General features: G+C 48.2%; 1 protein-coding gene across 3 annotated transcripts in view; it reads left to right on the forward strand.

The window, feature by feature from the left end:
- CACNA2D2 (calcium voltage-gated channel auxiliary subunit alpha2delta 2) overlaps positions 1-27,240 on the forward strand; it is a 599,591-nt gene that overhangs the window by 342,476 nt on the left and 229,875 nt on the right. For all 3 annotated transcript variants that reach the window (XM_048856900.2, XM_048856901.2, XM_075130629.1), the window contains exon 4: positions 8,505-8,564. In XM_048856900.2, coding sequence (XP_048712857.2) covers positions 8,505-8,564 — 60 coding nt within the window. The remainder of the gene's footprint in view (positions 1-8,504; positions 8,565-27,240) is intronic.

The following is a 27,240-nucleotide window of genomic DNA, read 5'->3' on the forward strand; positions in this document are numbered from 1 at the left end:
AGCCCATGGTAACACAGGTGCTCTGATACTCTGGAGACCTCTGGCCTCAGTACCCAGGGAGAGACAATTACCATACCGTCTCTAAAAAAGTGGCACCACAAACTTTTTGTACTGGACAAAACTCTCATTTAGGGAGTGCTCTGCCCAACTATCGGTAGTGACAATGTACAATGGACTCTCCTCTGTGGTACCAAATGAACCCATGGTACTGCATGAGCTCTGGTATCCTGGAGACCTGATGATTGGGGAAGAACCACAATCCCCATTACTTGGTACCAGGACCCCAGTATTGAGCACATCCCGGCACTCAGAATCGCTCTTAGCACTGGGCTGTATACTGCCAATACCCCACTCAGCGGCACCCTTATGCACTGACAAATCTGACACTGGCCAGGAGCAGATCATTACTCGGCCCCTCAAGGTGGCCCACCACCACACTACAAGGGTCATTCCCAATTCCATCATGCCAACCGCCCGTGCCTGGCTTCCTGCCTCTCCCTCCCAAGGCCATATTGTAACTCTTCGGGTATATACACACACATGGTGCGACCATCTCCGGTGTCTCTCAGGGAGAGTCCACCAGATGGTTTGCTACAGCCTGGCACCTGAGCCAGGGCAGGAGAGCACCTGAGCCAGGACAGGAGAAAGCTTTTTCAGGACAGGAAAGGGTGGGGGGGAAACACCTGAAGAGGAAACTACCTCTTCAGCACATTTCTCCTCATCTCTCCCAGATGAGACTGTGCTACCCACCCCTCATCACTAGGTGAAGATTTAAGAACTTTCTGGATCTCACCAAGAGGGTGGCAGACAAGCTGCAGATTCCCTTACAGGAGGTGGCAGATACACATCACAAGTTGGTGGAAGTTCTTCACACTACCTTCTCATCTAGAACTGTCCTCCCAATTAATGAGCTGATTCTAGATCCTACCAAAATCATCTGGCAGAGCCAGCCTCCATCGCACCAACCAGCAACAGAGTGTAAACAAAAACAACCCTACCTCTCTACCCAAAGAGGCAGACTTTGTTTTCAAACATCCGCAACCCAACTCCATCATAGTGGATGTGGTTAATGCATGAAGCAAGCAACATAATGCCAAGTCAACTCCATATGATCAGGCTTCGCAAGATGGCATATTCATCGACAACATTACTGTTGAGAGTCATAAATTACCAAACTGTCATGGCCAAAACAATTTGTTAATCTTGGGAAACCCAGGATGTTTCTGAAACATTACTGGAAACACAAAAAGAACAGATTCAGACCATCCTTAGAGAAAGTCAGTTAATAGCCAGACCAGTCCTAGAGACACCACTGGATATAGCTGTTACAGCTGCCCGCCCAGTCTCCATGACAGTGGAACTGAGGTGGGTTGTGGGTTTTTTTTGTTTTTTGTTCGCTGCACCTCTCTAGATTGCCCACAGATCTACAGACTTCCAATTTGAAGGGCCAAACTCTTTGTGGAGAAGACAGATTTTCTCTTGACATCCTGAAGGATTCTTGGACCGCACTACACTCCTTAGGAATCTACACTGTGGAACAGAAGAGAAGATATACCTCTCAACCACACCACAGATCACAGTCTTCTCAATACTCACCATCTCTGTGCTGTTATGAGCCACAGTGTAAGAGACCCAGGGCTCAAATGTGAGAACAGTCTGCACCCTAGTCCATGACCTCTCAAACTGCCTCTTATAAGCACTTTGATGAGCTGGTCAGGGGCCTGAACAATGATACCTTACAGCACCAGCTGCCCTCTATACACCTGTTGCACCACTCAGAAGTCACCTTACCTTACTTCACAGCAGTTAGGACTAGCTCTAGAGCAAAGAGATTGATTTCTAGCCCTGAACCTACAGGGTGCCTACTGCCATATCTCAATACAACCATTGTACAGGAGATTTCCTACTGCTTACCTTTGGGGCAGGATCATTATAGGTACAGACTGCTCCACACAGGGTATTCTCCAAGGTTCACTTCATTGTAGTGGCATATTAACCCCGGTACAGTGACTGGACTTTATCAGCTCCAACCTGATGCAGTACAAGCAAGAGCATTCCTCTCGCTACCCACATTCACCACCCTGGGACACATCTCCCTAATACCCTGGGGAGCTCACCAACACAACCACAAGATTCAAGACAAATGACCTTCCACAGAAATGACCTTCCACATCACTCTTTTGGGGCTAAGGGCTGTCAAGAGTGCCTGTGCACAAACTCTGCCTTTCATCAAAAACAACACACAAAGGTTATGATGGACTTAATGTGACCTGTATGTTTTGTATAAACTGCCAAGGAGCTGCCAGATCTCCCTCCCTCTGCAAGACAGCATTCAGACTTTGGAATTGATGCACCCATCACAATGTGCTCATCTCAGCTGTCTGTCTACAAGGGATACAGAACAGGACAACCAACAATCTCAGCTGGAATTTTATCATGACAATGAGTGTATCCTGAATTCAGAGGTGCTTCAAGATATAGCCACCCTTTGGGGATACCCGGCCTATGGATCTCTTCGCTACTTATCGGAACAAGAAAGGTCCTTGTTACTGCTCCAGGGCCAGCTTGGGGAAACATTCACTGACAGTTGCCCTCATCTTCCCAGAAGACAGGGCCCACTTGTATGTCTCTTTCCAGTTTCCTACCTAGCCAAGATTCTGTTGAAAATTCAACAAAACAAAGCGAGAGTTATTGTGATTGCCCCTCTTGACTATGACAAGTCTGGCTCCCTTACCTGACACAGATGGCAATATGCCCTCCTGTTCCTCTGACGTCAGCCCATTCCTCACCCGCTCTCTCAAAACAATGGGCTGACCCTTCACCCCAGCCCATGGATCCTCCGCCTCGAGGTTTGGATCTTTCTTTGTTCCAAGACTTAGAAGCAGAATGCTCTGACAAGCTGAAACACGTGTTGCAACACAACCACACGTTGGCCGCCCCACATACCTATCTACAAAATGGAAACGACTCCAAGTCCGTACCATTCGAAAGGGACAGACCCGACCTCATCTTTCCTCCCTTTGATTTTGCACTACATTTTAAACTCTCGCTCAGCTCCCTTAAGGTACATCTCATGGCAAAAATGGCTTCCCACTTGGAGGTTGCTCAACCACTAATGCGTAGATTCTTTAAGGGCATTGGGACTCTCTTCCCTCATGTGATACCACTCGCTCCAGCCTGGGACTTTAATCTAGTTCTCAGGGCTTGGACTAGACCTCCATCCGAGTCCAGGGCAACTTGTTCTCTGTTATACCTGTCCATGACAACAGCATTTCTAATTGCCATCACCTCAGCGAGGCACATAGGAGAAATAGCAGCCCTGATGGCACACCCATCAGTCACAGCCTTTGTCTTTTTTTTTTTTTTTTAAAGTAATTCTAAGGCCATATCCCAAGTTTCTCCCTACTTTTTCTGCACTTTCCATATGAATCAACAGATCCATCTCCCTGTTTTTTCCCAAAACCACATTGTGATAACTGGGAGACAATTGTGCATATGCTAGATATTAGAAGGACATTAGCATTCTACTTGGACAGGACTAAGGACTTCAGGAAATCCCCTAAATTCTTCCTTTCGTCCACAGAAAGATCCAAAAGCTCTGTGATATCTCCTCAAAGACTATCCAAATGGGTCTCTAGTTGCATTAATCACTTAGCAAGGGCGCAACTTGCTTCCATCCATAGGCACTCCAAGAGATCAGTTCCTACCTCAATCACATTCCATAGGGATATCCCTATCTCCCCAATCTATAGAGCAATGATTGGGGCCTCTGTCCATACTTTTGCAGAACATTATGCGATCACTGAAGATTTGGCCGCTGACACCATCTTCGACTCCACAGTACTCTCTGTAGTAAAAGACTCCGCTCCGAAGTCCCAGCCTCCAGTGGTGGGTACTGCTCCGGAGTCACCTAAAGTGGAGCACCCGTAGGACACTAATCGAAGAAGAAGAGGAAGTTACTCACCTTGTGCAGTAACAATGGTTCTTCGAGATGTGTATCCCTATGGTTGCTCCACAACCCACCCTCCTCCCCTCTACTTCAGAGTTCTCTACAGGGCTCTGTGGTAGAGAAGGAAGTGAGGGGGTGCAGTGCTAAATAGCCTCGAGGCAGACCACAAAAGAGGGAGAGCACATGCGCGGGCTCAACAGGACACTGCTACCAAAAATCTCCGATTAGAGGTGCAGGGGCACACAGACACCTAAAGTGGAGCACCCATAGGGACACACATTTCGAAGAACCATCGTTACTGCACAAGGTGAGTAACTTCCTCTTATTACTACAATGAATTATTAATGCAATGATTTTATCACTCTCCTTGGACTAGTTATTTCAATAGCTTCCTGGTTTTCACTGAGAGGTTCTGTTTGCTTCAAGTCACTTTGTTTGCTTTTTCTTCGTCCCTTCCAACCCTGATATTCTATGATTCTATGATTCCTTGAGCATTGTTAGTCTGTTTATAATTTTTCAATAAAACACGTGAATAACAGCAGCAAAACAGCCTGGGGCCTTTACCACTTGTCATCATTAAAGATCACCCAGCACTTTTCACCTTGTGGGTGAGTACAGTATTGTTCTTCACTCCATGCACTAAACCCTGCCAAGGGTGGCTGTACACTGTTAAGCATCTGCTGCATGCCATGCCAATGACGGCTGTACTGTTCTTGTACACACGCCATAGTTTGAGATCCTCGGCATTACGGACATTGTCTGTTATCGGGGCAAATCAATCAGACAGTTGCCTGAGTAAACACATAAGAAGGACAGTATGTAGGTAAAAAGAAAAGGAGGACTTGTGGCACCTTAGAGACTAACAAATTTATTTGCGCATAAGCTTTCGTGAGCTACAGCTCACTTCATCCGATGAAGTGAGCTGTAGCTCACGAAAGCTTATGCCCAAATAAACTGGTTAGTCTCTAAGGTGCCACAAATACTCCTTTTCTTTTTGCGAATACAGACTAACACAGCTGCTACTCTGAAACCTGTATGTAGGTAGTAGGACCTGCAATGAGCAATGTCTTTGCCTTGATGTATCTCACAAACTCTTGTATTGTTTGTTGTGGTAGCCTCATGGCTAATTAACCTCCTTACGGATTAGCCACTTAGTCCGTGGATCTGAGCTCAGACATGTATGGCACGTATTCCCTGAGAATCCCATAAAGCCAACAGCTGCGTGTGAGCAACTGGGGTGTGTCTGATTTTACAAGGCTGCAACGATAGGCATGATGCACCTGCGATCAGACTTAGGGTGCTCATCACCTGGGAAACATCACCACTGCAAGATGGGGAAGTGTCTATCTGGGGAAGCCAGTCTTTTGTGTGACTCTAGCACTGATAGATGAGGGTAGTAAGAAGTCAGATCCATTTCCTTGGTGCTGTTAAGGGCAGGTAGGGGCAGATCCTGAAGTCCACACCCCAATCTGACACACACACACACACAGAGCCAGTTGTGTTTGCCCTTTTCATCTGACCTGTGGCCCTGCAAGGTCTGGGCTGGACTCACCACGCACATCTGGAAAGGGGCCACTCCTCATACCTGCCCTGCTTGCACACAGCTCTTGGATCTGGGCTAGTGGGCTGTGCGGGGAGGTTGTGTAATTTATTTTGCTTTCTGTTTTTAATTTACTTAGTGATGCAGAATTGATCTCCCTTGGAAATCTCCGGGCTCTTGACATTTGCACCTTTCAGCTCAATTAAAAGAGCCGACCACAGCTACTTCTCGGTGCTTTATTATACAGATTGATTCGCCTCACTTTCTTTCCTTTATCTCTTTTTCTCCTCCTGCCCTGCCATGCTGTAGATCACACAATGGGCCTGTGACATCTGAGGCACTGGTAGCTGAAGGCACCTTCTCCCGTCCTCTGCCGGCTGTCTCAGAAACTCTGCTCTCCACACACCCGTATGCAGCTGAGCAAGAGACAGGGAATGGGAAAGCTGCGGAGGAATGAGAGGAGATACACAAATGAATGGAGGGAAAGCCCTAGGAAACAACGGCCCAGGGTGGGATGGGGGCTCTCTGGGTCAGCATGCTGAGGAGCAGGCCAGAATGGGCACTCAGCTAAAGGGGAGGGATACTAAAGGCCGCCCATTGTGTTACCACTCCCTGCCTTGGCAATTCACAGCTCAGTATCAGAGCCCAATGGTGACGGTTGCTCCTCTGATCCAGGGAAGGGTATCGGAGAAAAGTGGCTTCCAGGCTCTCGGGAAAGGAGCCGTAATGGTCACCATGCGCTGTAGAGAGGAGTCAAGGCAGTGGGGAAGACAGACGAACCCAGAGGTTAGGTGAGAGGCTGAGGACATTGCCCAGTGGACACTTGTGTTGGGACGGGGGTGGCAGAGCTCTGTTCTGGCTCTCGAGGGAGACTTTTGATCCTACCACAAGGAAAAACTAATGATTTCCAGCCCAGGATAGTACACACTGGGAGCACTGGTAGCATGGTCTGTATTACACTGTGCACTCATCCGGCCCTGATTGTATCTGAAACTCCAGGTGCACATGCAACCAGCTTCCCCAGCCCCACCCTGCCTCAGCTTCACAATAGATAGAAATCAGAGCACTATCAGACCAGAAAAGACTAGCAGTCTGACCCCGTATACCCCCCTCCCCACTATAGACTAACCATCTAGCCCCTGTACCCTACCTCCCCACCATAGTGGAGCAGACCAATGGTCCATCTAACCTGCTTTGCCGTCTCTGATAGTGGCCAATGCTGGCTGCTCAGCAGAAGGGCGAAGAGCCGCCTGATGCCCCTGCTCTCTCTCAGGTGCTGGGGTTTGCTGCCTAGTCCCCATCACTTTTTATTCACACGCCCCAGATGGCCAGCGAATTCATGTGCCTCGGTTGGGAGCCCCATTTGAGGCACAAGGGCTGGCTGTCAGAGGTGTTGAACACCAAGAGCTCCCAGGGGCGGCCACTGGAGCAATAGCTGCTCAGCGCTTCTGAAAATCAGGCCCATGGTGTCTCAGGATGAAAACCTACTGCTGCCAGACCCCTTTGAAAATTTGGGCCTAACCTTTCTTTAGACAGCCCCAAGCGATATCCCTCAGCCGTGTTCCACCCAAGTGTGAATGGAGTAGCTGCATGCTGTTTTCTTGTGGTAAAGAAATTGCTCACCCCCTTTTTGCACAACTCTTGTTCCTCTCACTTTTCACATGCCGGGCCAGCCGCATTGCATGGGGTGACGTAGCTGAGTGGGAAGACAGCACACCTTGTCGTCCCCCCTCACCTCCCATCGTGCCAGGCCAGGCCTCTTGCTTCCCTTCCCAGGGATGATGTTGGTGCTGCACTCAATTGTGTTGAAAACTCTCCTCTCGCTCTGGATACGGAGATATTATTTTAAAATCTCGTACATTCTGAAGGAAAGAGCTGGCTCCAGTGTCTGTGCTTAACCTGTCCTTTCAGTAAACCTCATCAGGCTGCTGTTAAATGCCATCTCGGTGTGGGAGCCTCCCTACTGCAGTCAGTGATTAAAGCCAGAGCTGCAGAGATATCTTCCCTGATGCCTCTCCCCATTCCGCAGCCCATGGGAACAACTGGTGCGATCCAGACCAGCTCAGTGCTGCCCAGCTTACTCTCCTGGGCTTTTGCACTCAAGGTGTAAAAATAATCTGGTGTGACATGAGAGGATTAATCAGCTCTGGACAGAGACACTAACTCCCTCGCCATCCCAGGGGCTATGGACTGTCCTACAGAGTGGCAGCAGCTAGTGTTGGCTGTGGCTAACTTCCCCCTCTCAGTCTGCTCTGGAAACCTGAGTTCAATTCCTGTCCTAAGTCATGACTGAAAAGCTAGGCTTATCAACATGCAAAGTGAGCAGTGTCTTAGTCTGTATGGATTTAGTTAAACTGGTTCAGGTCCTTGTATAGACGCTTATCTCACTGTGAGTAGCTTATTTCAGCTCCGCTTAAGTCAGTAAGGAATTGACAAGGGCGAAACAGCAAGAATCATGCTTTAAACTGAAATGACAGCCCTTTGCACCCTTTTTTAAGGGAGTCATTTTCATATCAACGCTTTAGTTAGACAGCATACGTATGTGTGTGTGTGTGTGTAGACAAGGGCTGTGGTTAGTGGGTGGGTTCCTTCTTCCCTCTTGCCTTCCAAGAATTCTCTGGAAACGAGGGGAGGAATCCCATTGCAAGGTTTTTCACAGCACCTTGGATGCTGCTTCTCCTCCTCTCGTTGTGAGTTAGTGATGGGCACCAGGGGGGCAATGGAAGCTACTTTCAGCCTGGAACTCTGAGGAGGGACCCTGTGCTGTAAGATCTCGAGAGAGAGAGAGAGAGAGTGACGCATCCTTCACTGTGCCTGATCCACAGAGCAGGTGAGCCTGTTTTAGCTCCCATCTAGAGCCTGGATCTTTGACTCAGGCTCAACTCCTGGTGTCAGTGGCCCCATAGGAGCCAGTGCCCTCCTGGGGTGGGATGAGCTCAAATCAGTTGTGTCCCAGCTATTGCAAAACATGTTCTCTTCTCTGGGGTCACTTCTTCTCTTTTGTTTTATTTGCAGAGACTCGCTGGTGCGGCTGAGAAGTTCCAGAAAGCCCACCGCTGGCAGGACAACATCAGGGTAAGGCCTGGACTCTCCTCACAGGCATCGCAACCTTTTTAATGGGCTCATCTCTGGGTGTCTCTGTCTTGCACTTTGTTTCCCAGGGTAGAATTTAACCCACTCATAGCATGTAACCCCACTGAAACCACTGGAGTTCTGTAGGAATCATTTGAGACAGAATTTGCCCTTCCAGTTCTTTCTTTCTTGGCTTTATCTCAGTCTTTGTGGTTTTTCTCCCCCCCTTTCTCCCTATCTGCTAGCTTTTCATTCTCCACTGTCTCTCTCTCTCTTTCTGCCCACTCCCTCACTCGCACTGTGATTTTTAAAGCAAGCTGTGTCCCCGTCACTCTGTTCATCTCTGCAAGTTCATACACAGTTGCCCTGTTCCTCATCTTCTGTCCCTGCTGCCTGCCAGCCCTAATGAAAGTGAATGAAGTAATTTTGAGCTCGTTTCCAGCGTTGCTTCTGTCTGTGCATGCAGGTAATAAGAGCAGTCAGAAGGCAGAAGGTGAAGGTCAAGCTAATGGTTAAACACTTTGGTATTGAGTTCCTGTGGAGAGCTCCCTAGAGAATTTACATCTTCGCCATCTCAGTAGACAAGTCATCTGCATGGTCATCAGGGACCCTATTTGGAGGGGCGTGCTTGGTGCAGTAGGGGGGTCTTGTGTTAAATGACGACAGATGTGCACACACATGCTTGTGTGCCTATTTTTCTATTGCCTGATTTGGGTTTGATTCCGGGGGAAGGAGTAATTGAGGCTGGTGCAGGGAAAATGTGGTTTTAATGATTGCATTTGACTTTGTAATTATGTCAGTGATAAAGCGCAGCAGGAATCTGAAGGATTCTGCCTGGAAATGTATCAAATTATAACAATAATACAGAAGGAAGAAATGGTTGTTTTCCTTTCAGCACAAATGGATTCTGGAAAAAAACCCTCTGAGAGACCAACCCCCAGATTGTGCCACCATTCCTCACTTTGAGGAGTACCTTACTCCATGAGTAACCCCAGCTAGCATGAGAAACCAGCCCAGAGAAACCACGTCTTGCACTGTCAAAAAGATATTGGCCCAGGCTGTGTCTCCGGCAGGTTCCTGTCACCTCTGTGTTTTTGGTTGTGCTGGTGGCCTGGCAGCCAGATATGGCCAAACTCCCCCCATCGGTAAAATGGGGATAAGGATCTCCTCCTTTGGGAGCATTTTGAGATCTGTGCATGAAAAGCACTAGAGAAGAGCTAGGAGGTGTTAGTATTATCTCAATGGAACGAACTGGCCGTCTCCATTTCTAAGGAGCAGGGGTTGAACTCTCTGAGCATTGTTAAAGTCTCTCATAGCACAGCACATATGTGTTGTGGAGATCTAGTGCGTGCTGTTTGCAAGAGGAAGTGGCCAGAGTATAGTTTGCAAAGAGGGATGTGGAATGGGGGTGTGTGTGCAGAGGAGGTGTCCTGTGGCATGACAAAAGCTCCATTGTGGAGACTGGGCTTGGAGACAGAAATAAGGAAGCAATTGAAAAGATGTGGGGTAGATGAGAGTAAGACCTGAGGCCAAATCTAGCTCTTAGATACCCCCCTCTTGGTCCATACATTGACCTCTGAGGAGCAGAATTTGGCCCATGCAATAGAAGAATGAAGCAGGAGGGAGGAGCCAGCTGCGTTCAGTTTGCCACTTGACCAACTCATGATGGAAATTGGTATCTGTGCGGCTATAGCTACTGCCTCTCTTGGTCTGTCCTCATTTGCTTGCTTCCCATGATCCTCCTACACTGCACAGCTCAGGTTCTCATAGCACCAGGAGTTGTCTCTCATCAGACATTCAGGAAATGCTGAGCTAGAGGATCGGGGACATTGTCAGCTGCCTGGATGAGGAAAATCTGGGGATGCACATGGTGGCTCTTGGAAGAGAGACCCGCTGTCAGGTTGACTGCATTAGAACGCCAGGCAGTGAGTGGGGGGACAGGACAGCTGACAGGACAGGAGAGCTGGCTGTATTTCAAGGAATCCCTGTTGAGGTTACAGGGACAAACCATCCCGATGAGTCGAAAGAATAGTAAATATGGCAGGCGACCAGCTTGGCTTAATGGTGAAATCTTAGCGGATCTTAAACATAAAAAAGAAGCTTACAAGAAGTGGAAGGTTGGACATATGACCAGGGAAGAGTATAAAAATATTGCTAGGGCATGTAGGAATGTTATCAGGAGGGCCAAATCGCACCTGGAGCTGCAGCTAGCCAGAGATGTCAAGAGTAACAAGAAGGGTTTCTTCAGGTATGTTGGCAACAAGAAGAAAGCCAAGGAATGTGTGGGCCCCTTACTGAATGAGGGAGGCAAACTAGTGACAGAGGATGTGGAAAAAGCTAATGTACTCAATGCTTTTTTTGCCTCTGTTTTCACTAACAAGGTCAGCTCCCAGACTGCTACGCTGGGCATCACAAAATGGGGAAGAGATGGCCAGCCCTCTGTGGAGATAGAGGTGGTTAGGGACTTTTTAGAAAAGCTGGACGTGCACAAGTCCATGGGGCCGGACGAGTTGCATCCGAGAGTGCTGAAGGAACTGGCGGCTGTGATTGCAGAGCCATTGGCCATTATCTTTGAAAACTCGTGGCGAACCGGGGAAGTCCCGGATGACTGGAAAAAGGCTAATGTAGTGCCAATCTTTAAAAAAGGGAAGAAGGAGGATCCTGGGAACTACAGGCCAGTGAGCCTCACTTCAGTCCCTGGAAAAATCATGGAGCAGGTCCTCAAAGAATCAATCCTGAAGCACTTGCATGAGAGGAAAGTGATCAGGAACAGCCAGCATGGATTCACCAAGGGAAGGTCATGCCTGACTAATCTAATCGCCTTCTATGATGAGATTACTGGTTCTGTGGATGAAGGGAAAGCAGTGGATGTATTGTTTCTTGACTTTAGCAAAGCTTTTGACACGGTCTCCCACAGTATTCTTGTCAGCAAGTTAAGGAAGTATGGGCTGGATGAATGCACTACAAGGTGGGTAGAAAGCTGGCTAGATTGTCGGGCTCAACGGGTAGTGATCAATGGCTCCATGTCTAGTTGGCAGCCGGTATCAAGTGGAGTGCCCCAAGGGTCGGTCCTGGGGCCGGTTTTGTTCAATATCTTCATAAATGATCTGGAGGATGGTGTGGATTGCACTCTCAGCAAATTTGCGGATGATACTAAACTGGGAGGAGTGGTAGATACGCTGGAGGGGAGGGATAGGATACAGAGGGACCTAGACAAATTGGAGGATTGGGCCAAAAGAAATCTGATGAGGTTCAATAAGGATAAGTGCAGGGTCCTGCACTTAGGACGGAAGAACCCAATGCACAGCTACAGACTAGGGACCGAATGGCTAGGCAGCAGTTCTGCGGAAAAGGACCTAGGGGTGACAGTGGACGAGAAGCTGGATATGAGTCAGCAGTGTGCCCTTGTTGCCAAGAAGGCCAATGGCATTTTGGGATGTATAAGTAGGGGCATAGCGAGCAGATCGAGGGACGTGATCGTTCCCCTCTATTCGACATTGGTGAGGCCTCATCTGGAGTACTGTGTCCAGTTTTGGGCCCCACACTTCAAGAAGGATGTGGATAAATTGGAGAGAGTCCAGCGAAGGGCAACAAAAATGATTAGGGGTCTGGAACATATGAGTTATGAGGAGAGGCTGAGGGAGCTGGGATTGTTTAGCCTGCAGAAGAGAAGAATGAGGGGGGATTTGATAGCTGTTTTCAACTACCTGAAAGGGGGTTCCAAAGAGGATGGCTCTAGACTGTTCTCAATGGTATCAGATGACAGAACGAGGAGTAATGGTCTCAAGTTACAGTGGGGGAGGTTTAGATTGGATATTAGGAAAAACTTTTTCACTATGAGGGTGGTGAAACACTGGAATGCGTTACCTAGGGAGGTGGTAGAATCTCCTTCCTTAGAGGTTTTTAAGGTCAGGCTTGACAAAGCCCTGGCTGGGATGATTTAACTGGGAATTGGTCCTGCTTTGAGCAGGGGGTTGGACTAGATGACCTTCTGGGGTCCCTTCCAACCCTTATATTCTATGATTCTATGATTCTATGACAGTGAAATGACCAGTACTCAGTGCTCAGCTATTGAGCAGGGTAGCACAAAATCAGTGCAAGGCACTTGGCCATAGGGCAGGACAGAGGGGGCATATTTTCAATGGGTTTATAACTTAAAGTTGTATTAGAATGTTTTCATTTAAATTGTGATCTGTTTACATTCCATATTCCCCAGGAGTCCTGCTCTGGTCCTGCCTATGCTATAGCGTTGATCTCTTTCACTTGTCTGGCCCCACCCATCCCAGATGAGTAGGGTCCTACCAAATTCAGTCCATTTTGATCAATGTCATGGTCATAGGGTTTTTAAAAATGTAAATTTCACGATTTCAGATATTTAAACCTGAAATTTCAGGGCGTTGTAATTGTAGGGGTCCTGGCTCAGACAGGAACTGTAGGGGGGAGGCGATGCAAGGTTATTGTAGGGGGGGTACTACTACCTTCACTTCTGCGCTGCTGCTGGCAATGGCACTGCCTTCAGAGCTGGGCAGCTGGAGAGCGGCAGTTGCTGGCCGGGAGCCCAGCTGTAAAGACCGGGAGCCCAGCTCTGAAGGCAGAGCTACCACCAGCCGCAGCGTAGAAGTGAGGATGGCATAATATGGTATTGCCCACCGTTACTTCTGCACCTCTGCTCACGGGGCACTGCCTTCAGAGCTGGGTGGCCGGCCAACAGCCACTGCTCTCTGGCCACCCAGCTTTGAAGGCAGCAGAGAAGTGAGGGTGGCAATACCGCGACCCCCTAAAATAACCTTGTGACCCCCCCTGCAACTCCCTTTTGGGTCAGGACCCCCAATGTGAGAAATGCTGACCTCCACCATGAAATCTGTATAGTACAGGGTAAAAGCACACAAAAGACCAGATTTCACAGGGTTAGACGTGATTTCACGGTCCATGACATGTTTTTCATGGCCGTGAATTGGGTAGGGCCCTACAGATGAGCCCTCATGTCATAAGGACTTTAAATAAATATTAAAAATAAAGCCACTCTATAGCTGTGTATAAAATATGCAGGAGTGGCAGCCTTGGAATTTGTTGCTTAGTCATGTGTTGCAGATGTCATCAATCTGGAGGCCCCACTGAATTCTGGGATACCAAACCCAAGAGCCTGGGAAATCTGAACTGTGTTTTTGATCTAATGATTGTTCACCTCAACATCTGTGGGGCCAGAGAAGGTGAGCGGGCTGGTCACAGTTGCATCCTGGTTAAGAAGCATGCACTGGTTTAGTAAAGTCTGCACGGATGCTTGCTTGCTCACAGAATCTCGGCTCCAGTGGGTCCAAGGCAGAGTGGTCCAATGGTTATGGAATTGGACTGGGAGTCAGGAGATCTGAGTGCTGTTCTGCATTGTTCCGCTGACCTGCAGCGTGACTTTGGGCAAGCTATTTCCTTTATCTGTCCCTCTCTTTCCCCTTCCGCACTTTGCCTGTCTGCAGGGTCAACTCTTCCAGGCAGAAGTGGTCTCTGGTCTGGTGCAGCACATGGCAGAAGGGGGCCCTGATCTCAGTCAGCCTTTGGAGTCACAGCTGTAATGTAGTTAACCATGAAACCCTCCTCTCCCACATCAGTAAGGGATTGAAAATTCCTAACAAAGGTGGTGGAGGAGGAGCTGCCAGTGAAACTCAACATCTGGAAACAAAAAAATTCTGGGGAACTAGCCCTAGAAACAGTGAGGCTGGTCATCTCCTGGTGGAGCCAATGGTGGCTTTGCCACTGACTTTGGTAGGAGCAGGAGTGGCCCTTATATCTGTGGTGGCTGCTGTCATGTCTCAGGTTGTAAATATTTTAAATCTTGAGAGGGGATCTCTAGCTGTGCATCAACAATTGAGCAAACACAACAGACCACAGTATTGTATTAGACTTCTCAGTCATGAGACAATCGATCCCAGGTCAGATCTGAACATCTAGTGAAAAGGGATTTTTAACCAAGTCGCGCTGGGGGTGGGGTAGTTCTTCCTTTGGCAGGAGATTTGGTTTCCAAAGTCTGTTGTGATTTCAAAGAACAAATGCTGAATTCCTTAAAGTAAACTTAAATGAACAGGTATGTCAAGCACCATCTGTCTGATCAGTCATCTTTTGAAAGAACGAATCTTTGGCTGCCATTCTGTATCTACCCACATCTGCCTCTTACGCTGTTTTCTTTTTTCGTTTTCCTTAGTGCCCATTCTTCGTCCTTGTCCAAATGAAAAATTACTCTTCATGTACAAGGTGTTTATTCTTCACAGTGTCAGATCCTGGTAGGGGAAGGGTCTGGGATCTGGAGAATGGTCTGAACCAAAATCCCAGCTCTGAACGCCCTTTGGGTGGAAGATCTGGATCTGAAATCTGCAGGCTGGGCCCATTGCTTCAGGAATCTGATACCCCTTCTATCCCAAGAAGCCAATCTTAACAGTAGTCCTGTCACCTCATCTCCAGATAGTTCCCTGGTCAGTGCCTAATGCGCAACTGTTTCTGGGTTTATTTGGTTGTTTGGAGGCTTCTTTCTCCTAGAGAGCAGGCCATTCTAGATTAAATAAACTGAGTGGGGTGGGGGAGCTCAGTCTTTAATTCCTTGGATGCACTACTTGTGGTTTGAAGGTTCTCCTGTGCTCAGTTTCCACTCTCAAACTTCATGGGCTGTACAGCTCTAATTTTTCCTTCAGCCCTGTCTCCTTAGCCAAGATGGACAATACATTGGAGTGAAGCTCTGGAGCAAGCAGAGACATGCATCTGGCTCCTCTGAAGCCATTCCAGAGAACACACAGCTGCCCCATGGGTGAGATCTTGCTGCCTACAGTAGCCAACACTCGGGGCTGAGGTTATTCAAGCAGAAGGCTGCTTCTAGGCACCTGGGAGGATGCTCTCATGTTTGGTTGCATCTCATCCAACAAAACTCAGGACACCAGCATCACAAAACACAACCTCAGGCCAATGATCAGCAGAACAGCTCAGAGGAGCAGTGCACAAAAGGGAGGTGTGAGCCCTCCCTAGCTTCCATGAGCAGAACTTTTCAGCCACGGGTGTTCCCACAAACACACACTGACCTGCTAATGGGGAACTCCAACTTCTGGGTTTCAGGGCTGTTATGACAGGAAGTTGTAGGCAGCTGTGTGGCAGGTACTTCAGGGACAGGTAGAGTTTATTCCTGCCCCATTTCCATTTAGGAAGCAGCATGTGTATTTCTCTTGTTTCTGAATCGCTGCATTAGATGATGTCTTACAGAGATACCCAAGTTGGCATTCTTCATAAAACAAGGTTTGCCCCAAATGGGTAATACCCTCCCTTCCTTTTGCTAGTGGCTTTGTTCTTTATAGTTTCATACTTGTCCTGTTCTGTGGGACTCTCAGCAAGCCTGCTTGAAATACTATTCCCTTCTGTTTTCTTTAAAGCCCAGGGGGAAATGCTGTAAGGTATTGTGCACATCTGTCCCCATTTGGACACCCTGGACTTTTCTTCCCAGGATTGTAGCACTTTGTCTGTGGCATACCTGCAATCTCCCAGGGGTTAACACGCTCCCAGGATCCAGCAGGAAACCAGGTGATATTTGCACTCCTGCTGGAACTCTTATTTGCAGGTTTGCAGCTGGACTAGTAGCCCCTGCTGTGCAGAGGCCACAGCATTCTCCTTCTGTAGTGGCTTTGGCATCTCATCGAGCTGCAACGAACATACTGTGGCAGCTACCGTTGGCTAATTAGGATGTACTGGGAACAAAGAGGGCCCAGAGCTTCATGTGCTCTGAGCAAGCTTAGACAGTGCCCTCCACTTGAGTTGGAGATGCAAGTGAGGCTGCTTTTAGCTACACTCCAGTCTCTGCCATAAACAACCAAAAGCGTCAGGATGTCACCTTTTCAATCCACAGGGTATATGCCAATAGACACATGTTCTTGCCTTGTCTCTTTGGAAGGCGGGCACCATCACAGAGATCCAAGGTCGCTCCAGCAAGGACTCCGAATTGCCTTGCTCTGAGCTCCAGCTCCTGGAGCGTGAGAGCTGGAAGCCCTGAGGCCAGCCGCAGTGCTGTTCTGTCCTGCGAAACAGAGCCACTTCTTAGGCAGCGCCAGCAGGCAGCGGCTGACTCAAATCAGCAGGCATGGCAGTGAGCAGCAAACTTGTGTCATGGGAGGCAAATGAGCCCTGACACACTGGGGGTTGCCCCTTCCACCTTGATCTGTCCCCAGATTGGGATACCTCTGAGGCTGGCTCTGCATGGCAACAAGGATGTAACAAAGCTTCAGATGCCGTGGCACTGAGTCAGCACACACTGTCATGGGAAGGGCACACAGCTGTCAGCTTCACAGGGAGCTGCTTGGCATAGTCACTGACCCAGTAAAACCAGCTTGCTGGGACTTTTAAAGAGCCCTAACACCCCTACTTCACACTGGCATACGTAATTCTCCAGTTCCCCATTAAATTGCCCTGTGTCTTTCCATCAGTCCCACTCCTATTCTCACTGCAGATGGCTGAGATATGTGCCTCAAAGCACAGCCCTTCACCTCCTGCTGCCTGCTTCATTCTCTGATGCCATCACGTAATGTGCATTGCATCACAGTCATTTCAGTCGTGCTGGCAGGTGATGCCATAGACACAGGATTGTGAGGTCACCCCCTGAATCCAGCAGAGGAGCCATGCATTGACCGGTCAGGACTACGTCTCTGTGGAGATTGGAGATGAGGAGACAGAACCGGAAACCTGCACCTGAACACCCCTCAGAGACAGAGGAGTTTTGCTCTGGAGTCAGGCCAGATCTCTGAGACTCAGGCCTATCTCTCAGGCAGAGGCAGACATAATCAGCAGCAATTGGTGGGGCGGGGAAGGGGGAATACAAAAACTGTCACTCGGGCTTAGTTGAAGAGGTGTCCTGCTGAGCAATGGATTGAAATCCCCACTACAGTGCATTGTTTCTGCCATGTCTGCGCTGCACCGCAGGAGATGCCTTTCAACAGGCGATCCTATGTGCATTGTGTTTTCTTTGAGTATCTCATATGGAGGGGGTCTTCATTACCCACTCCTCCCCAACCCTATGGGGTCTCCAGTGCCTCTTTCTGCCATGCTCCAGATGGCCCATTGATACCTGTCTGACTGCAGGCTGGAGGGGGTATCTCCCCGCCCCTGCGGCTGAGTGTGCTCCTGGCCCAGCACACCCTGGTCCCCAGTAGCCCTCTAGGCCAGCTCAGGTACCTGAAAGACTCATGGCTCTGAGGCCAACCTGTCTTCTCTGGCTCCCAGCGCATGACGGAGGTGCTTTAAGGTGTCCGGGCAACCAGGCTGCTGCTTCTCCTGAGGAGCTGAAAGGGAGGTGAGCCAAGTAACCTCCAGGCTCTCAGCCCCATGTGCTCAGCTCATACTTCTCTGTACGCAGCCCTTCTCAGCTGCTGGGGAGGGAAGCCCCCCCGAAAGGATCTATAAGAAAGGCCCGTGGTGCGTGGGGTGGGAGCTCCTGGCTGAGAGACACAGTGGGATGGTGTTGGGGCTCTGGGAGTAGCTATGGAGGGTAGGGCACCGTGTCTAACTTGGCACAGAAAGAGGAGCTTGGGGAAGGCTAAGACATGTGAGTTTGCCCCGGCAGAGTTTGTGAGCCATCTGCTGGAGGGCGAGGGGTGGGGTTCGCTGGCCCTGGGAGTGAGCAGAGGGTGTGACAGACAGCCCAGGATCCATGGGGGAAGTCCAAGGACACCTCCAGTGGGCTGGGAATTCTCATGGAGCACAGGCCCTTCTGCACTGCTTCCTGTGCCCTCCATCCCCTACCTGCCAGCCCACACATGGCCTCTGCCTCCCCAGTTTCTCAGGAATGGGGAGATGTGTTTCTAGAGCACAAGGCAGCTGCCCCCAGCCAGGACTCCCATAAATCTATGGAACCCCAAAACCGAGAGGCTTCCTTGGGGCTGGAGGGAAGGGGGATTGGGCTGCTGAGGCTCAGCTCCCATCTGTCAGGTTCTGTAGTGGGGTTTGGGCTCCTTCCACCTCTGCATGCACAAACCTGGGCTGGTTGTGTGTGATCTTGCCCCATGGACTTATGCTACTCCCTACATCATTGTGTCTGCTGGGCCCAGACTGAATTGCATTTGGAAAGAGGGACAGAAGCAAGGAGGGAATCTCTCTAATGCTCTCCCCTCTTCCCTATGCTCCTCTCCCTTCTTCAGTGTCCTGTCTCCCTCTTGCTTCCTCCATTACCTCCCCTTCCCACCACCTTCTGCCTCCATCTTTAACTAGCTTCAGTGATTGTGAAATTCTCTTACTGCTAGTGCTGCCCCTGCTGTCTGCCAGCCATGTCCTGGGGGCCCTGAAGGAGGTGGGGCTGCCTCCACAGGGACTGCTGTCACAGTCTGAGAGAGGGCCCTTCCCTGGGAACTTGAAGGGAAATCTGGGTTCCAGGGCTGAGAGCTGCCCCCCCGCCCACCTCCCAAGTCATTCTGGAGAACCTCAGACTGGCACTGGAAAGGGATTGAATGGTGGATTCTCCATCATGGGAGATTGGATGTGTTTCTAAACGGTCTGCTCTACTTCAGACAGGAATGAGTTCAGGGCAGGTCTCTGGCCTGTCTCATCCAGGAGGTCAGACTAGGCGATCGCGATGGACCCTTCTGGCCTTGGCATCTATGAATCTATGGGACTAATAAGCAGATGTGCTGTCAGCACCCAGGGGGGCCAATGCTTTTGCAGGAGATTTAGGATGGCTCCAGTGCCCTTCCCTCCCTCCGCAGGCCCCCTCCAATGCATGGGGAGAAAAAACAGCACCTCTCAGTGCTCCGGACCCTGCCGAATGTGGGTGATTGTATACATGACTATAGCCAGCTACAGTGCTTTGTGTGTGTATAGCTATTGATAGATAGATATAACTAGCTGTAGTGGAGGCGGGGTGTGGCTGGCCATGGGTAGCTCTAATGCAAATCAAGCCCCATTTCACCCACTACCAAGACACTTGCTCAACGGCAGCTGCCATGGAGGTTGTACGCTGAAGTTGGATGAACAGTCGCTCCCTTTGGCCGATAGCAGCCGTGCTCTCCTTGGTGCAGGAAGGGGTTTAATTTTAGGCCACCATTCTTAAAGCTCCTTCCCCAGGAGGAAGAACAGAGATGGCCTCAACTCAAAATCAATATTGTTCGTAGTGTCGGATGGGAAAAGACAAGTTTCCTGTTGTTTCTCCTGTCGGGTCATTATTCTTCTGAGCTGCGAATGCTTTTACCCGTGCTTTGCTCCTGTCCTCAGGAACTCTGGTGGCAGCCTGGTCTCTGACCTCTTGTCTTGCAGTGCAGCCACACGAGCCAGTTTGTACTGAGTGATGGCGGCTTGTAGATTGGAGAGTGGCAGACTCCTAGCTCCCGTGGGACGCAGACTGAGCTTGCTGGTTCCTATAGAGCCCAGTGGTTGGGGCAGGAGCAGTCCATAAATGTGCTGCAGACTGGTACCTCCAGCACTGGCGCTCGCCTGCAGATGGGGGTGACTGCTGCCGTCCGTACCATCTTGAGCCAGATTCAAACCAGTGACCCAGAGGCGAACAACAACCTCAATATACACAAAACAAAACGGGGTGGGGTGTGAGTGGCCATTGCTTTATTTTGCCACAAGCGCTTCTGAAATCCACTTATTTAAGAAAATGTTTTTAACAGGACCATTTGCAACCACTTAATCAAGATGCAGGTAATTAGGAATGAGCCACCCGGAACTGATGTGCACTGGCGAACTGCTCCAGAACACAGCTGTTTTATCAGGCCTGCCCAGTGCTGTTCTCTTGGATAGGTGGGACGGTCGAGCGGCTGTCCCTGCTCTTCACAGCACACCCCATGCACTGCGGGCAGAATCGCTCCTCGTGCAACCCACCAAAGTGAGAGCGTGCAATGTATCTACTGCATCAGTGGCGACTGTGTGCTTATTAAAAGCCTAGGAAAGAAAGGAACGATTACATAAATGGCTTGTCCTAGCATTTCTGGCCAGGTTTTAATCTCATTTTCTGCATCTGTATAATGTGAAGCAGTAAACATCTGTTAGTGGGGATGATCATTTAATCTGTGCCATTTGTGTTCCACAGAGATGGCTCTAGGAGCCAAGATCTGCTCTGTCCTAGTTCATTGCTCGTTGTGCTCTAGCTCCAGCATAAAAGCTCCTGCCCTCTGTGTGTGTGTGAGAGAGAGAGAGAGAGAGAGAGAGAGACTGAAGCAGGGCATGTATCTTCTATCTAAATGAGTGTCATGGACTCTGACTGGTGTACACAGTACTGCATGATGCTATATGTGACATGTCTAAGGCTGTAGCAAAATAATAAGATATTTTGTATTATATGACAGAAAGCATGGTCATGCGATCAGACTGTTACAAAATACATGCACAGGGGGGCAGAGTTAAGGGGATATGTGCCCTATTTTAGCTCTGGTACTTCCCGAGTTTGTGTTGCTTAACTGTATAACCTTAATGCTCTCCATATACCAGACCCCTTGATGGAAATGGAGACTTGGCATAGAGGTTCGGTTAGACTGCACCAGTGGAGTCCCATTGTCACCTTGCTGCCTGGGAATTAGTGGGAAGTCTTTTGTGTTGCTGCACAGAGGAGCACAAGTGGGAGATACACAAGTTATTGACTTCTCCAAGGCTGCTGTGGTTCTTTAAGACTGGGGCAAGTTCAGCTGAGTGTAAGGGTACAACTGTGCTGATGTCTGCGGTGTTACAGCAGGACCAACTGCCATATTCAACAGTCTTTGCTCACAATGGAGCAGAAGCTGCCGCTCAGGTTGGAGGGAAATTGGCAGAGGTGTGCATGGGCAGAGTCTCGGTCAGGACTAGCAGTGGGTTGCAGGTCAGGACAATGGTGTGTAGGCAGATCCTGGCTGATGGGGAGGTGATTGGGGTACAGGGAAGGCAGTTGGTCAGGATTGTGGTGCATGGGCAGAGCTGTGTATGTGGGATTCAGAAATGGAATAGTCGGGCTAGTGGATGAGGAGGGCTCCGGAGAGAAAGTTTGCACAGCAACAGCTTGTGCTAGTTTGGGTTCAAAATGAACTCTCCTCTACTTTTCTTCTTTTCCTTTGAAAACCTTAAAAATAATTAAATCAGAGGTTTTCCAGGTAGAAGTATCCTCCTGCCCAGGTTACGCATATGCACTCTCTGCACCTTTGGGTGGCCTTTTGTTCTCCTGCAGTTACTGAGGAGATGCCTCCGTTCGTTGGACTTCACAATGTTTCATTAGGGTGGTTGACTGGTGCCACCGAGGGGTCAAGGGCTGGCTAACTTTCTCTGAATACCGGCACTGCCCACTCAGAAGATTGTGGAGACACACATTCTAAGCTCCTAACTGCTTCTGCATGTTTGTGTTCTGTGTTGTATACAGGCCATCTGTCAAGGCTGATTCCCCACTCTGGCACTTCGAGTGCAGAAGGTGGGGACCCTCAAGGATTCTAAAAATTAATACTGGCCACTTCAGGTTTGTATTAAACTTCCAAGGTTACAGCTTTTCTCTGACCTTGGATGGGTAAATGCTGCCACCACCCAAGTGCAAGATCCCTTTGAGAACCCAGGAAGGCACACTTGGGAATTCCTTCCTGTGGGGTAACCTCAAGCCCTTTCACCCCCCTCCGGGGAAGAGCTGAGAAAGAAAACCAAAGGAAATCAGCTGTTGCCACCAGCTAATTAAACAACATGTGCACAAACCTCTTAGGACACAAAAATCCAATCCTGTCCTTAAAAAAGGTAAATTTTATTAAAAACAAAAAGAAAGAAAATACATCTGGAAACTCAGGCTATTGCTAGATATTAAAAAAAAACCACAAGGATTAAGCATCAAGAATAACTTTCTTGAGGGCCAGCTTAAAGGTTACAAGCAAAACAAAAGCATTTGGGGTTAGCACAGAGGAGTCCACAAGCCATAAAGAAATAAAAGGAGATAAACCGGATCGCGTCTTCCTAGACATTCCCTCATCTACTTACATATCAGAGGTTTCAAATGAGTATTTTCTAGGTATGATACCGATGATTTTTCATACCTGGCCCCAACCTTCTTACAGCATAGTTCCAGCCCTGTCTGCCTCTGCCCTAGAACAACAGACAGACAGACAAATGGGGAGTCTTGTTTCAATTTCAAAAAGTTCTAGCCTTCAAAAGTAGCTCTTTTGACCAGGTGCCCACTCACTTCCTTTTACCTGTGCGTAGCAGTGATTTTTAACCCTTTACAGGTAAAGCAAGTCTAGAACAGCTACTAAGAGGGATATTATAGCTAACTGGCTGGCTGGGTCCATAAAAGGGAGCTACCCCCGCCCCTCATTTATTACACCATCATGCCTGCTTTAAAAAAATATATAGTACAGCGACCGAATCCTCCTCTGGGGGGAAAATCCCACTGATTTAACTGCAGCATGGAATCAGTCTGCAGAGTTGGAGGTGGCAATTTAGAGCATCTGGAGAGGCACTGAACGGTAATTCACAATGAATGCCTCCCTGTCTCAGGCTATAAAATTTCTCGTCTTCTTCATTAGTACCTGCATGTGCCACAAGTGCTTATCTTCAAATAACGCCACTGGAGAGAAGGAAGGGTTTTATTTCCCCAATTTGTATCCCAGGTTTGTTTACATTTAGCTGGCATGCACAGGGGACAATTAAATCAGCCCCTTGGAGAGTGACTCCTTGCTGCCGGGTCTCTGGGCAGCTCTGCCTGAGGCTTACCCACCCTTCCCCTTTCCCTTGCTCGATAGTTACACTGCGGCTTTTCCTCCTTTACTTGTTTTACCAAGTGACTTGTTAATTTTGGCCACACCACTCTCCCCTCTCCCAGTGTGTCATTTTGTAACCTCAAGCTGGAGTTTATGACAGATTGCGCCAAGTGTGGTTATTTTTGTGTTTCCATCTGAATGCGCGACGGCAGATGCTGAGTGTTTGGAATGCATTAGTGCTAATGGCAGGACCATTAAACATTAGAGTCACTCACTGCAGATGGGTTGCTATGGAGGTTCAGGGGAAAATGAAACAAGAGCAGGAGTGAAAGCGGTTGGTAGGCTGTTTCCAGCAATCATCAGCTGGGCAATCAGTCAGAACCATGATCCCTGCATGGAAAGTTTCTCTTTTCTAGGGTTTTTTATATTAAACCACATGCCAGCACTTTTTTTTCCAAAGGGCTTGATTGCAGCAGTGTCATTTGGAGTGACCTTCAGGCATCGTCACGCCCTCCACCCTGGCTTTGGATCCACCCTACGGGACAACAACCCCAGGGGATCCTCTCCCTGCCCCTCTCCTCACACTGCTGGTTTCTGCTGCTTTCATAATGTGCTCCTGTGCTGTTCCTAAACAACTGTTTCTCTGCAGCCAGAAGGGCCTGGAAGGGGAACTGCTCTGGGGATTTCAGAGGGGATCACATGAAGGGATGGGCTGAGCACTAGGAGCCACTGAAACATTTCTATTCTGACGTAAAGGGATGTCAATAGAGCTACGATGACTTACACAAATGGAGTCTCTGGCCCAACTATGTATGGGGTTCCTTGAGTCTCTTTGCTGATGAAGCTTGATCTTACCCACAACAAAATAGTCATGCTAGCTGCCTATTCCCACCTCCCATTCCCCAAACCCCCTGCCTAGGAGATTAACCCCTCGCTCAAGGAGAAGTGGTCCAAAGTCCATGTGCGTGGCTGGATTGTCATGCCATGGGGAGCCACGTTGGAAACAGAGGCTGGGTCCTGCAGCTGAGTCACTCTAGCTGCTGCCTTGGTTTGCCCTTGTGCCTAATCATAGAATCACAGATTTTAAGGTCAGAAGGGACCATTATGATCATCTAGTCCGACCTCCTGCACAATGCAGGCCACAGAATCTCACCCACCCACTCCTGTAACAAACCCCTAACTTATGTCTGAGCTATGAAGTCCTTAAATCGTGGTTTAAAGACTTCAAGGTGCAGAGAATCCTCCAGCAAGTGACCCATGCCCCCTGCTGCAGAGGAAGGTGAAAACCCCCCAGGGCCTCTGCCAATCTGCCCTGGAGGAAAATTCCTTCCCAACCCCAAATATGGCGATCAGCTAAACCCTGAGCATGTTGGCAAGACTCACCAGCCAGACACCCAGGAAAGAATTCTCTGTAGTAACTCAGATCCCACCCCATCTAACATCCCATCACAAACCATTGGGCATATCTACGGCTAATAGTCAAAGATCAATTAATTGCCAAAATTAGGCTATCCCATCATATCATCTCCTTCATAAACTTATCAAGCTTAGTCTTGAAGCCAGATATGTCTTTTGCCCCCACTGCTTCCCTTGGAAGGCTGTTCCAGAACTTCATTCTTCTGATGGTTAGAAACCTTCATCTAATTTCAAGTCTAAACTTCCTGATGGCCAGTTTATATCTATTTGTTCTTGTGTCCACATTGGTACTGAGCTTAAATAATTTTTCTCCCGCCATGGTATTTATCCCTCTGATATATTTATAGAGAGCAGTCATATCTCTTCTCAGCCTTCTGTTGGTTAGGCTAAACAAGCCAAGGTCTTTGAGTCTCATAAGACAGGTTTTCCATTCCTCGGATCATCCTAGTAGCCCTTCTCGGTACCTGTTCCAGTTTGAATTCATCCTTCTTAAACATGGGAGAACAGAACTGCACACAATATTCCAGATGAGGTCTCACCAATGCCTTGTATAACGGTACTAACACCTGCTTATCTCTAGTGGAAATACCTCGCCTGACGCATGCGAAAACCACGTTAGCTTTTTTCACAGCCATATCATATTGGCAGCTCATAGTCATCCTGTGATCAACCAATACTCCGAGGTCCTTCTCCTCCTCTGCTACTTCCAAGTGATGCATCCCCAGTTTATAACAGAAATTTTTGTTATTAATCCCTAAATGTGTGACCTTTCACTTTTCACTATTAAATTTCATCCTGTTACTATTACTCCAGTTTACAAGATCTTCCTGTATGCTATCCCGGTCCTTCTCTGTATTGGCAATACCTCCCAGCTTTGTGTCATCTGCAAACTTTATTAGCACATTCCCGCTTTTCGTGCCAAGGTCAGTAATAAAAAGATTAAATAAGATCGATCCCAAAACCAATCCTTGAGAACCTCACTAGTAACCTCCTTCCAGCCTGACAGTTCACCTTTCAGTGTGACCTGCTGTAGTCTCCCCTTTAACTAGTTCCTTATCCACCTTTCAATTTTCATACTGATCCCCATCTTTTCCAATTTAGCTAATAATTCTCCATGTGGAACTGAATCAGATTCCTTACTGAAATTGTAGTAAATTAGATCCACTGTGTTCCCTTTGTCTAAAAAATCTGTTACCTTCTCAAAGAAGGAGACTAGGTTGGTTTGACACGATCTACCTTTTGTAAAGCCATGTTGTATTTTGTCCTAATTACAGTTGACCTCAATGTCCTTAACTACTTTCTCCTTCAAAAATTTTTCCATACTACTTAAGAGGCCTGTAGTTACCCGGATTGCTTTTTTTACCTTTCTTAAAAATAGGAACTATGTTAGCAATTCTCCAGTCATACGGTACAACCCCTGAGTTTACAGATTGATTAAAAATTCTTGCTAATGGGCTTACAATTTCATGTGCCAGTTCCTTTAATATTCTTCGATGAAGATTATCCAGGCCCCCCTGTTTAGTCTCACTAAGATGTTTGAGTTTGGCTTCTACCTCGGATGTGGTAATATCTACCTCCATATCCTCATTCCCATTTGTCGTCCTACCATTATCCCTAAGCTCCTCATTAGCCTCATTAAAGACTGAGGCAAAGTATTTGTTTAGATGTTGGGCCATGCCTCGATTATCCTTAACCTCCACTCCATCCTCAGTGTTTAGTGGTCCCACTTCATCTTTCTTTGTTTTCTGCTTATTTATATGGCTATAGAACCTTTTACTATTGGTTTTAATTCCCTTTGCAAGGTCCAACTCTACATGGCTTTTGGCCTTTTTCACTTTATCCCTACACGTTCTGACCTCAGTAAGGTAGCTTTCCTTGCTAATCCCTCCCATCTTTCACTCCTTGTAGGCTTTCTGCTTGTTCTTAATCACTTCTCTGAGATGCTTGCTCATCCAGCTTGGTCTACAACTCCTGCCTATGAATTTTTTCCCCTTCCTTGGGATGCAGGTTTCCGATAGCTTCTGCAGCTTTGACTTGAAGTAATTCCAGGCCTCCTCTGCCTTTAGATCCACAAGTTTTTCAGTCCAATCCACTTCCCTAACTAATTTCCTTAATTTTTTAAAGTTAGCTCTTTTGAAATCAAAAACCCTAGTCAGAGATCTATTTTTGTTTGTCTTTCCATTTAGTTTGAACTGAATTAGCTCATGATCGCTCGAACCAAGGTTGTCCCCTACAACCATTTCTTCTATGAGGTCTTCACTGCTCACCAAAACCAAATAAAAAATGGCATCCCCTCTTGTCGGTTCAGCAACTGCTTGGTGAAGGAATCCATCAGCTATCGCATCCAGGAAAATCTGAGCCCTATTATTATTACTAGCACTTGTCCTCCAGTCTATATCTGGGAAGTTAAAGTCTCCCATGATCACACAATTCCCGTTAGTATTTACTTCTTTAAAAGCATTAAAGAGGTCTCTATCCATATCCAGATCGGATCCTGGCCGTCTATAGCGCACCCCGAGCACTATCCCAGGGGAGGCTCTAGTCGCTTTCTTCCCGAATGTGATTTTTGCCCAGACAGACTCTGTCTTATCCATTCCATCACTTCTTATTTCTTT

The sequence above is a fragment of the Caretta caretta genome, chromosome 7, assembly GCF_965140235.1.
Source record: "Caretta caretta isolate rCarCar2 chromosome 7, rCarCar1.hap1, whole genome shotgun sequence".
Lineage (NCBI taxonomy): Eukaryota > Metazoa > Chordata > Testudines > Cheloniidae > Caretta > Caretta caretta.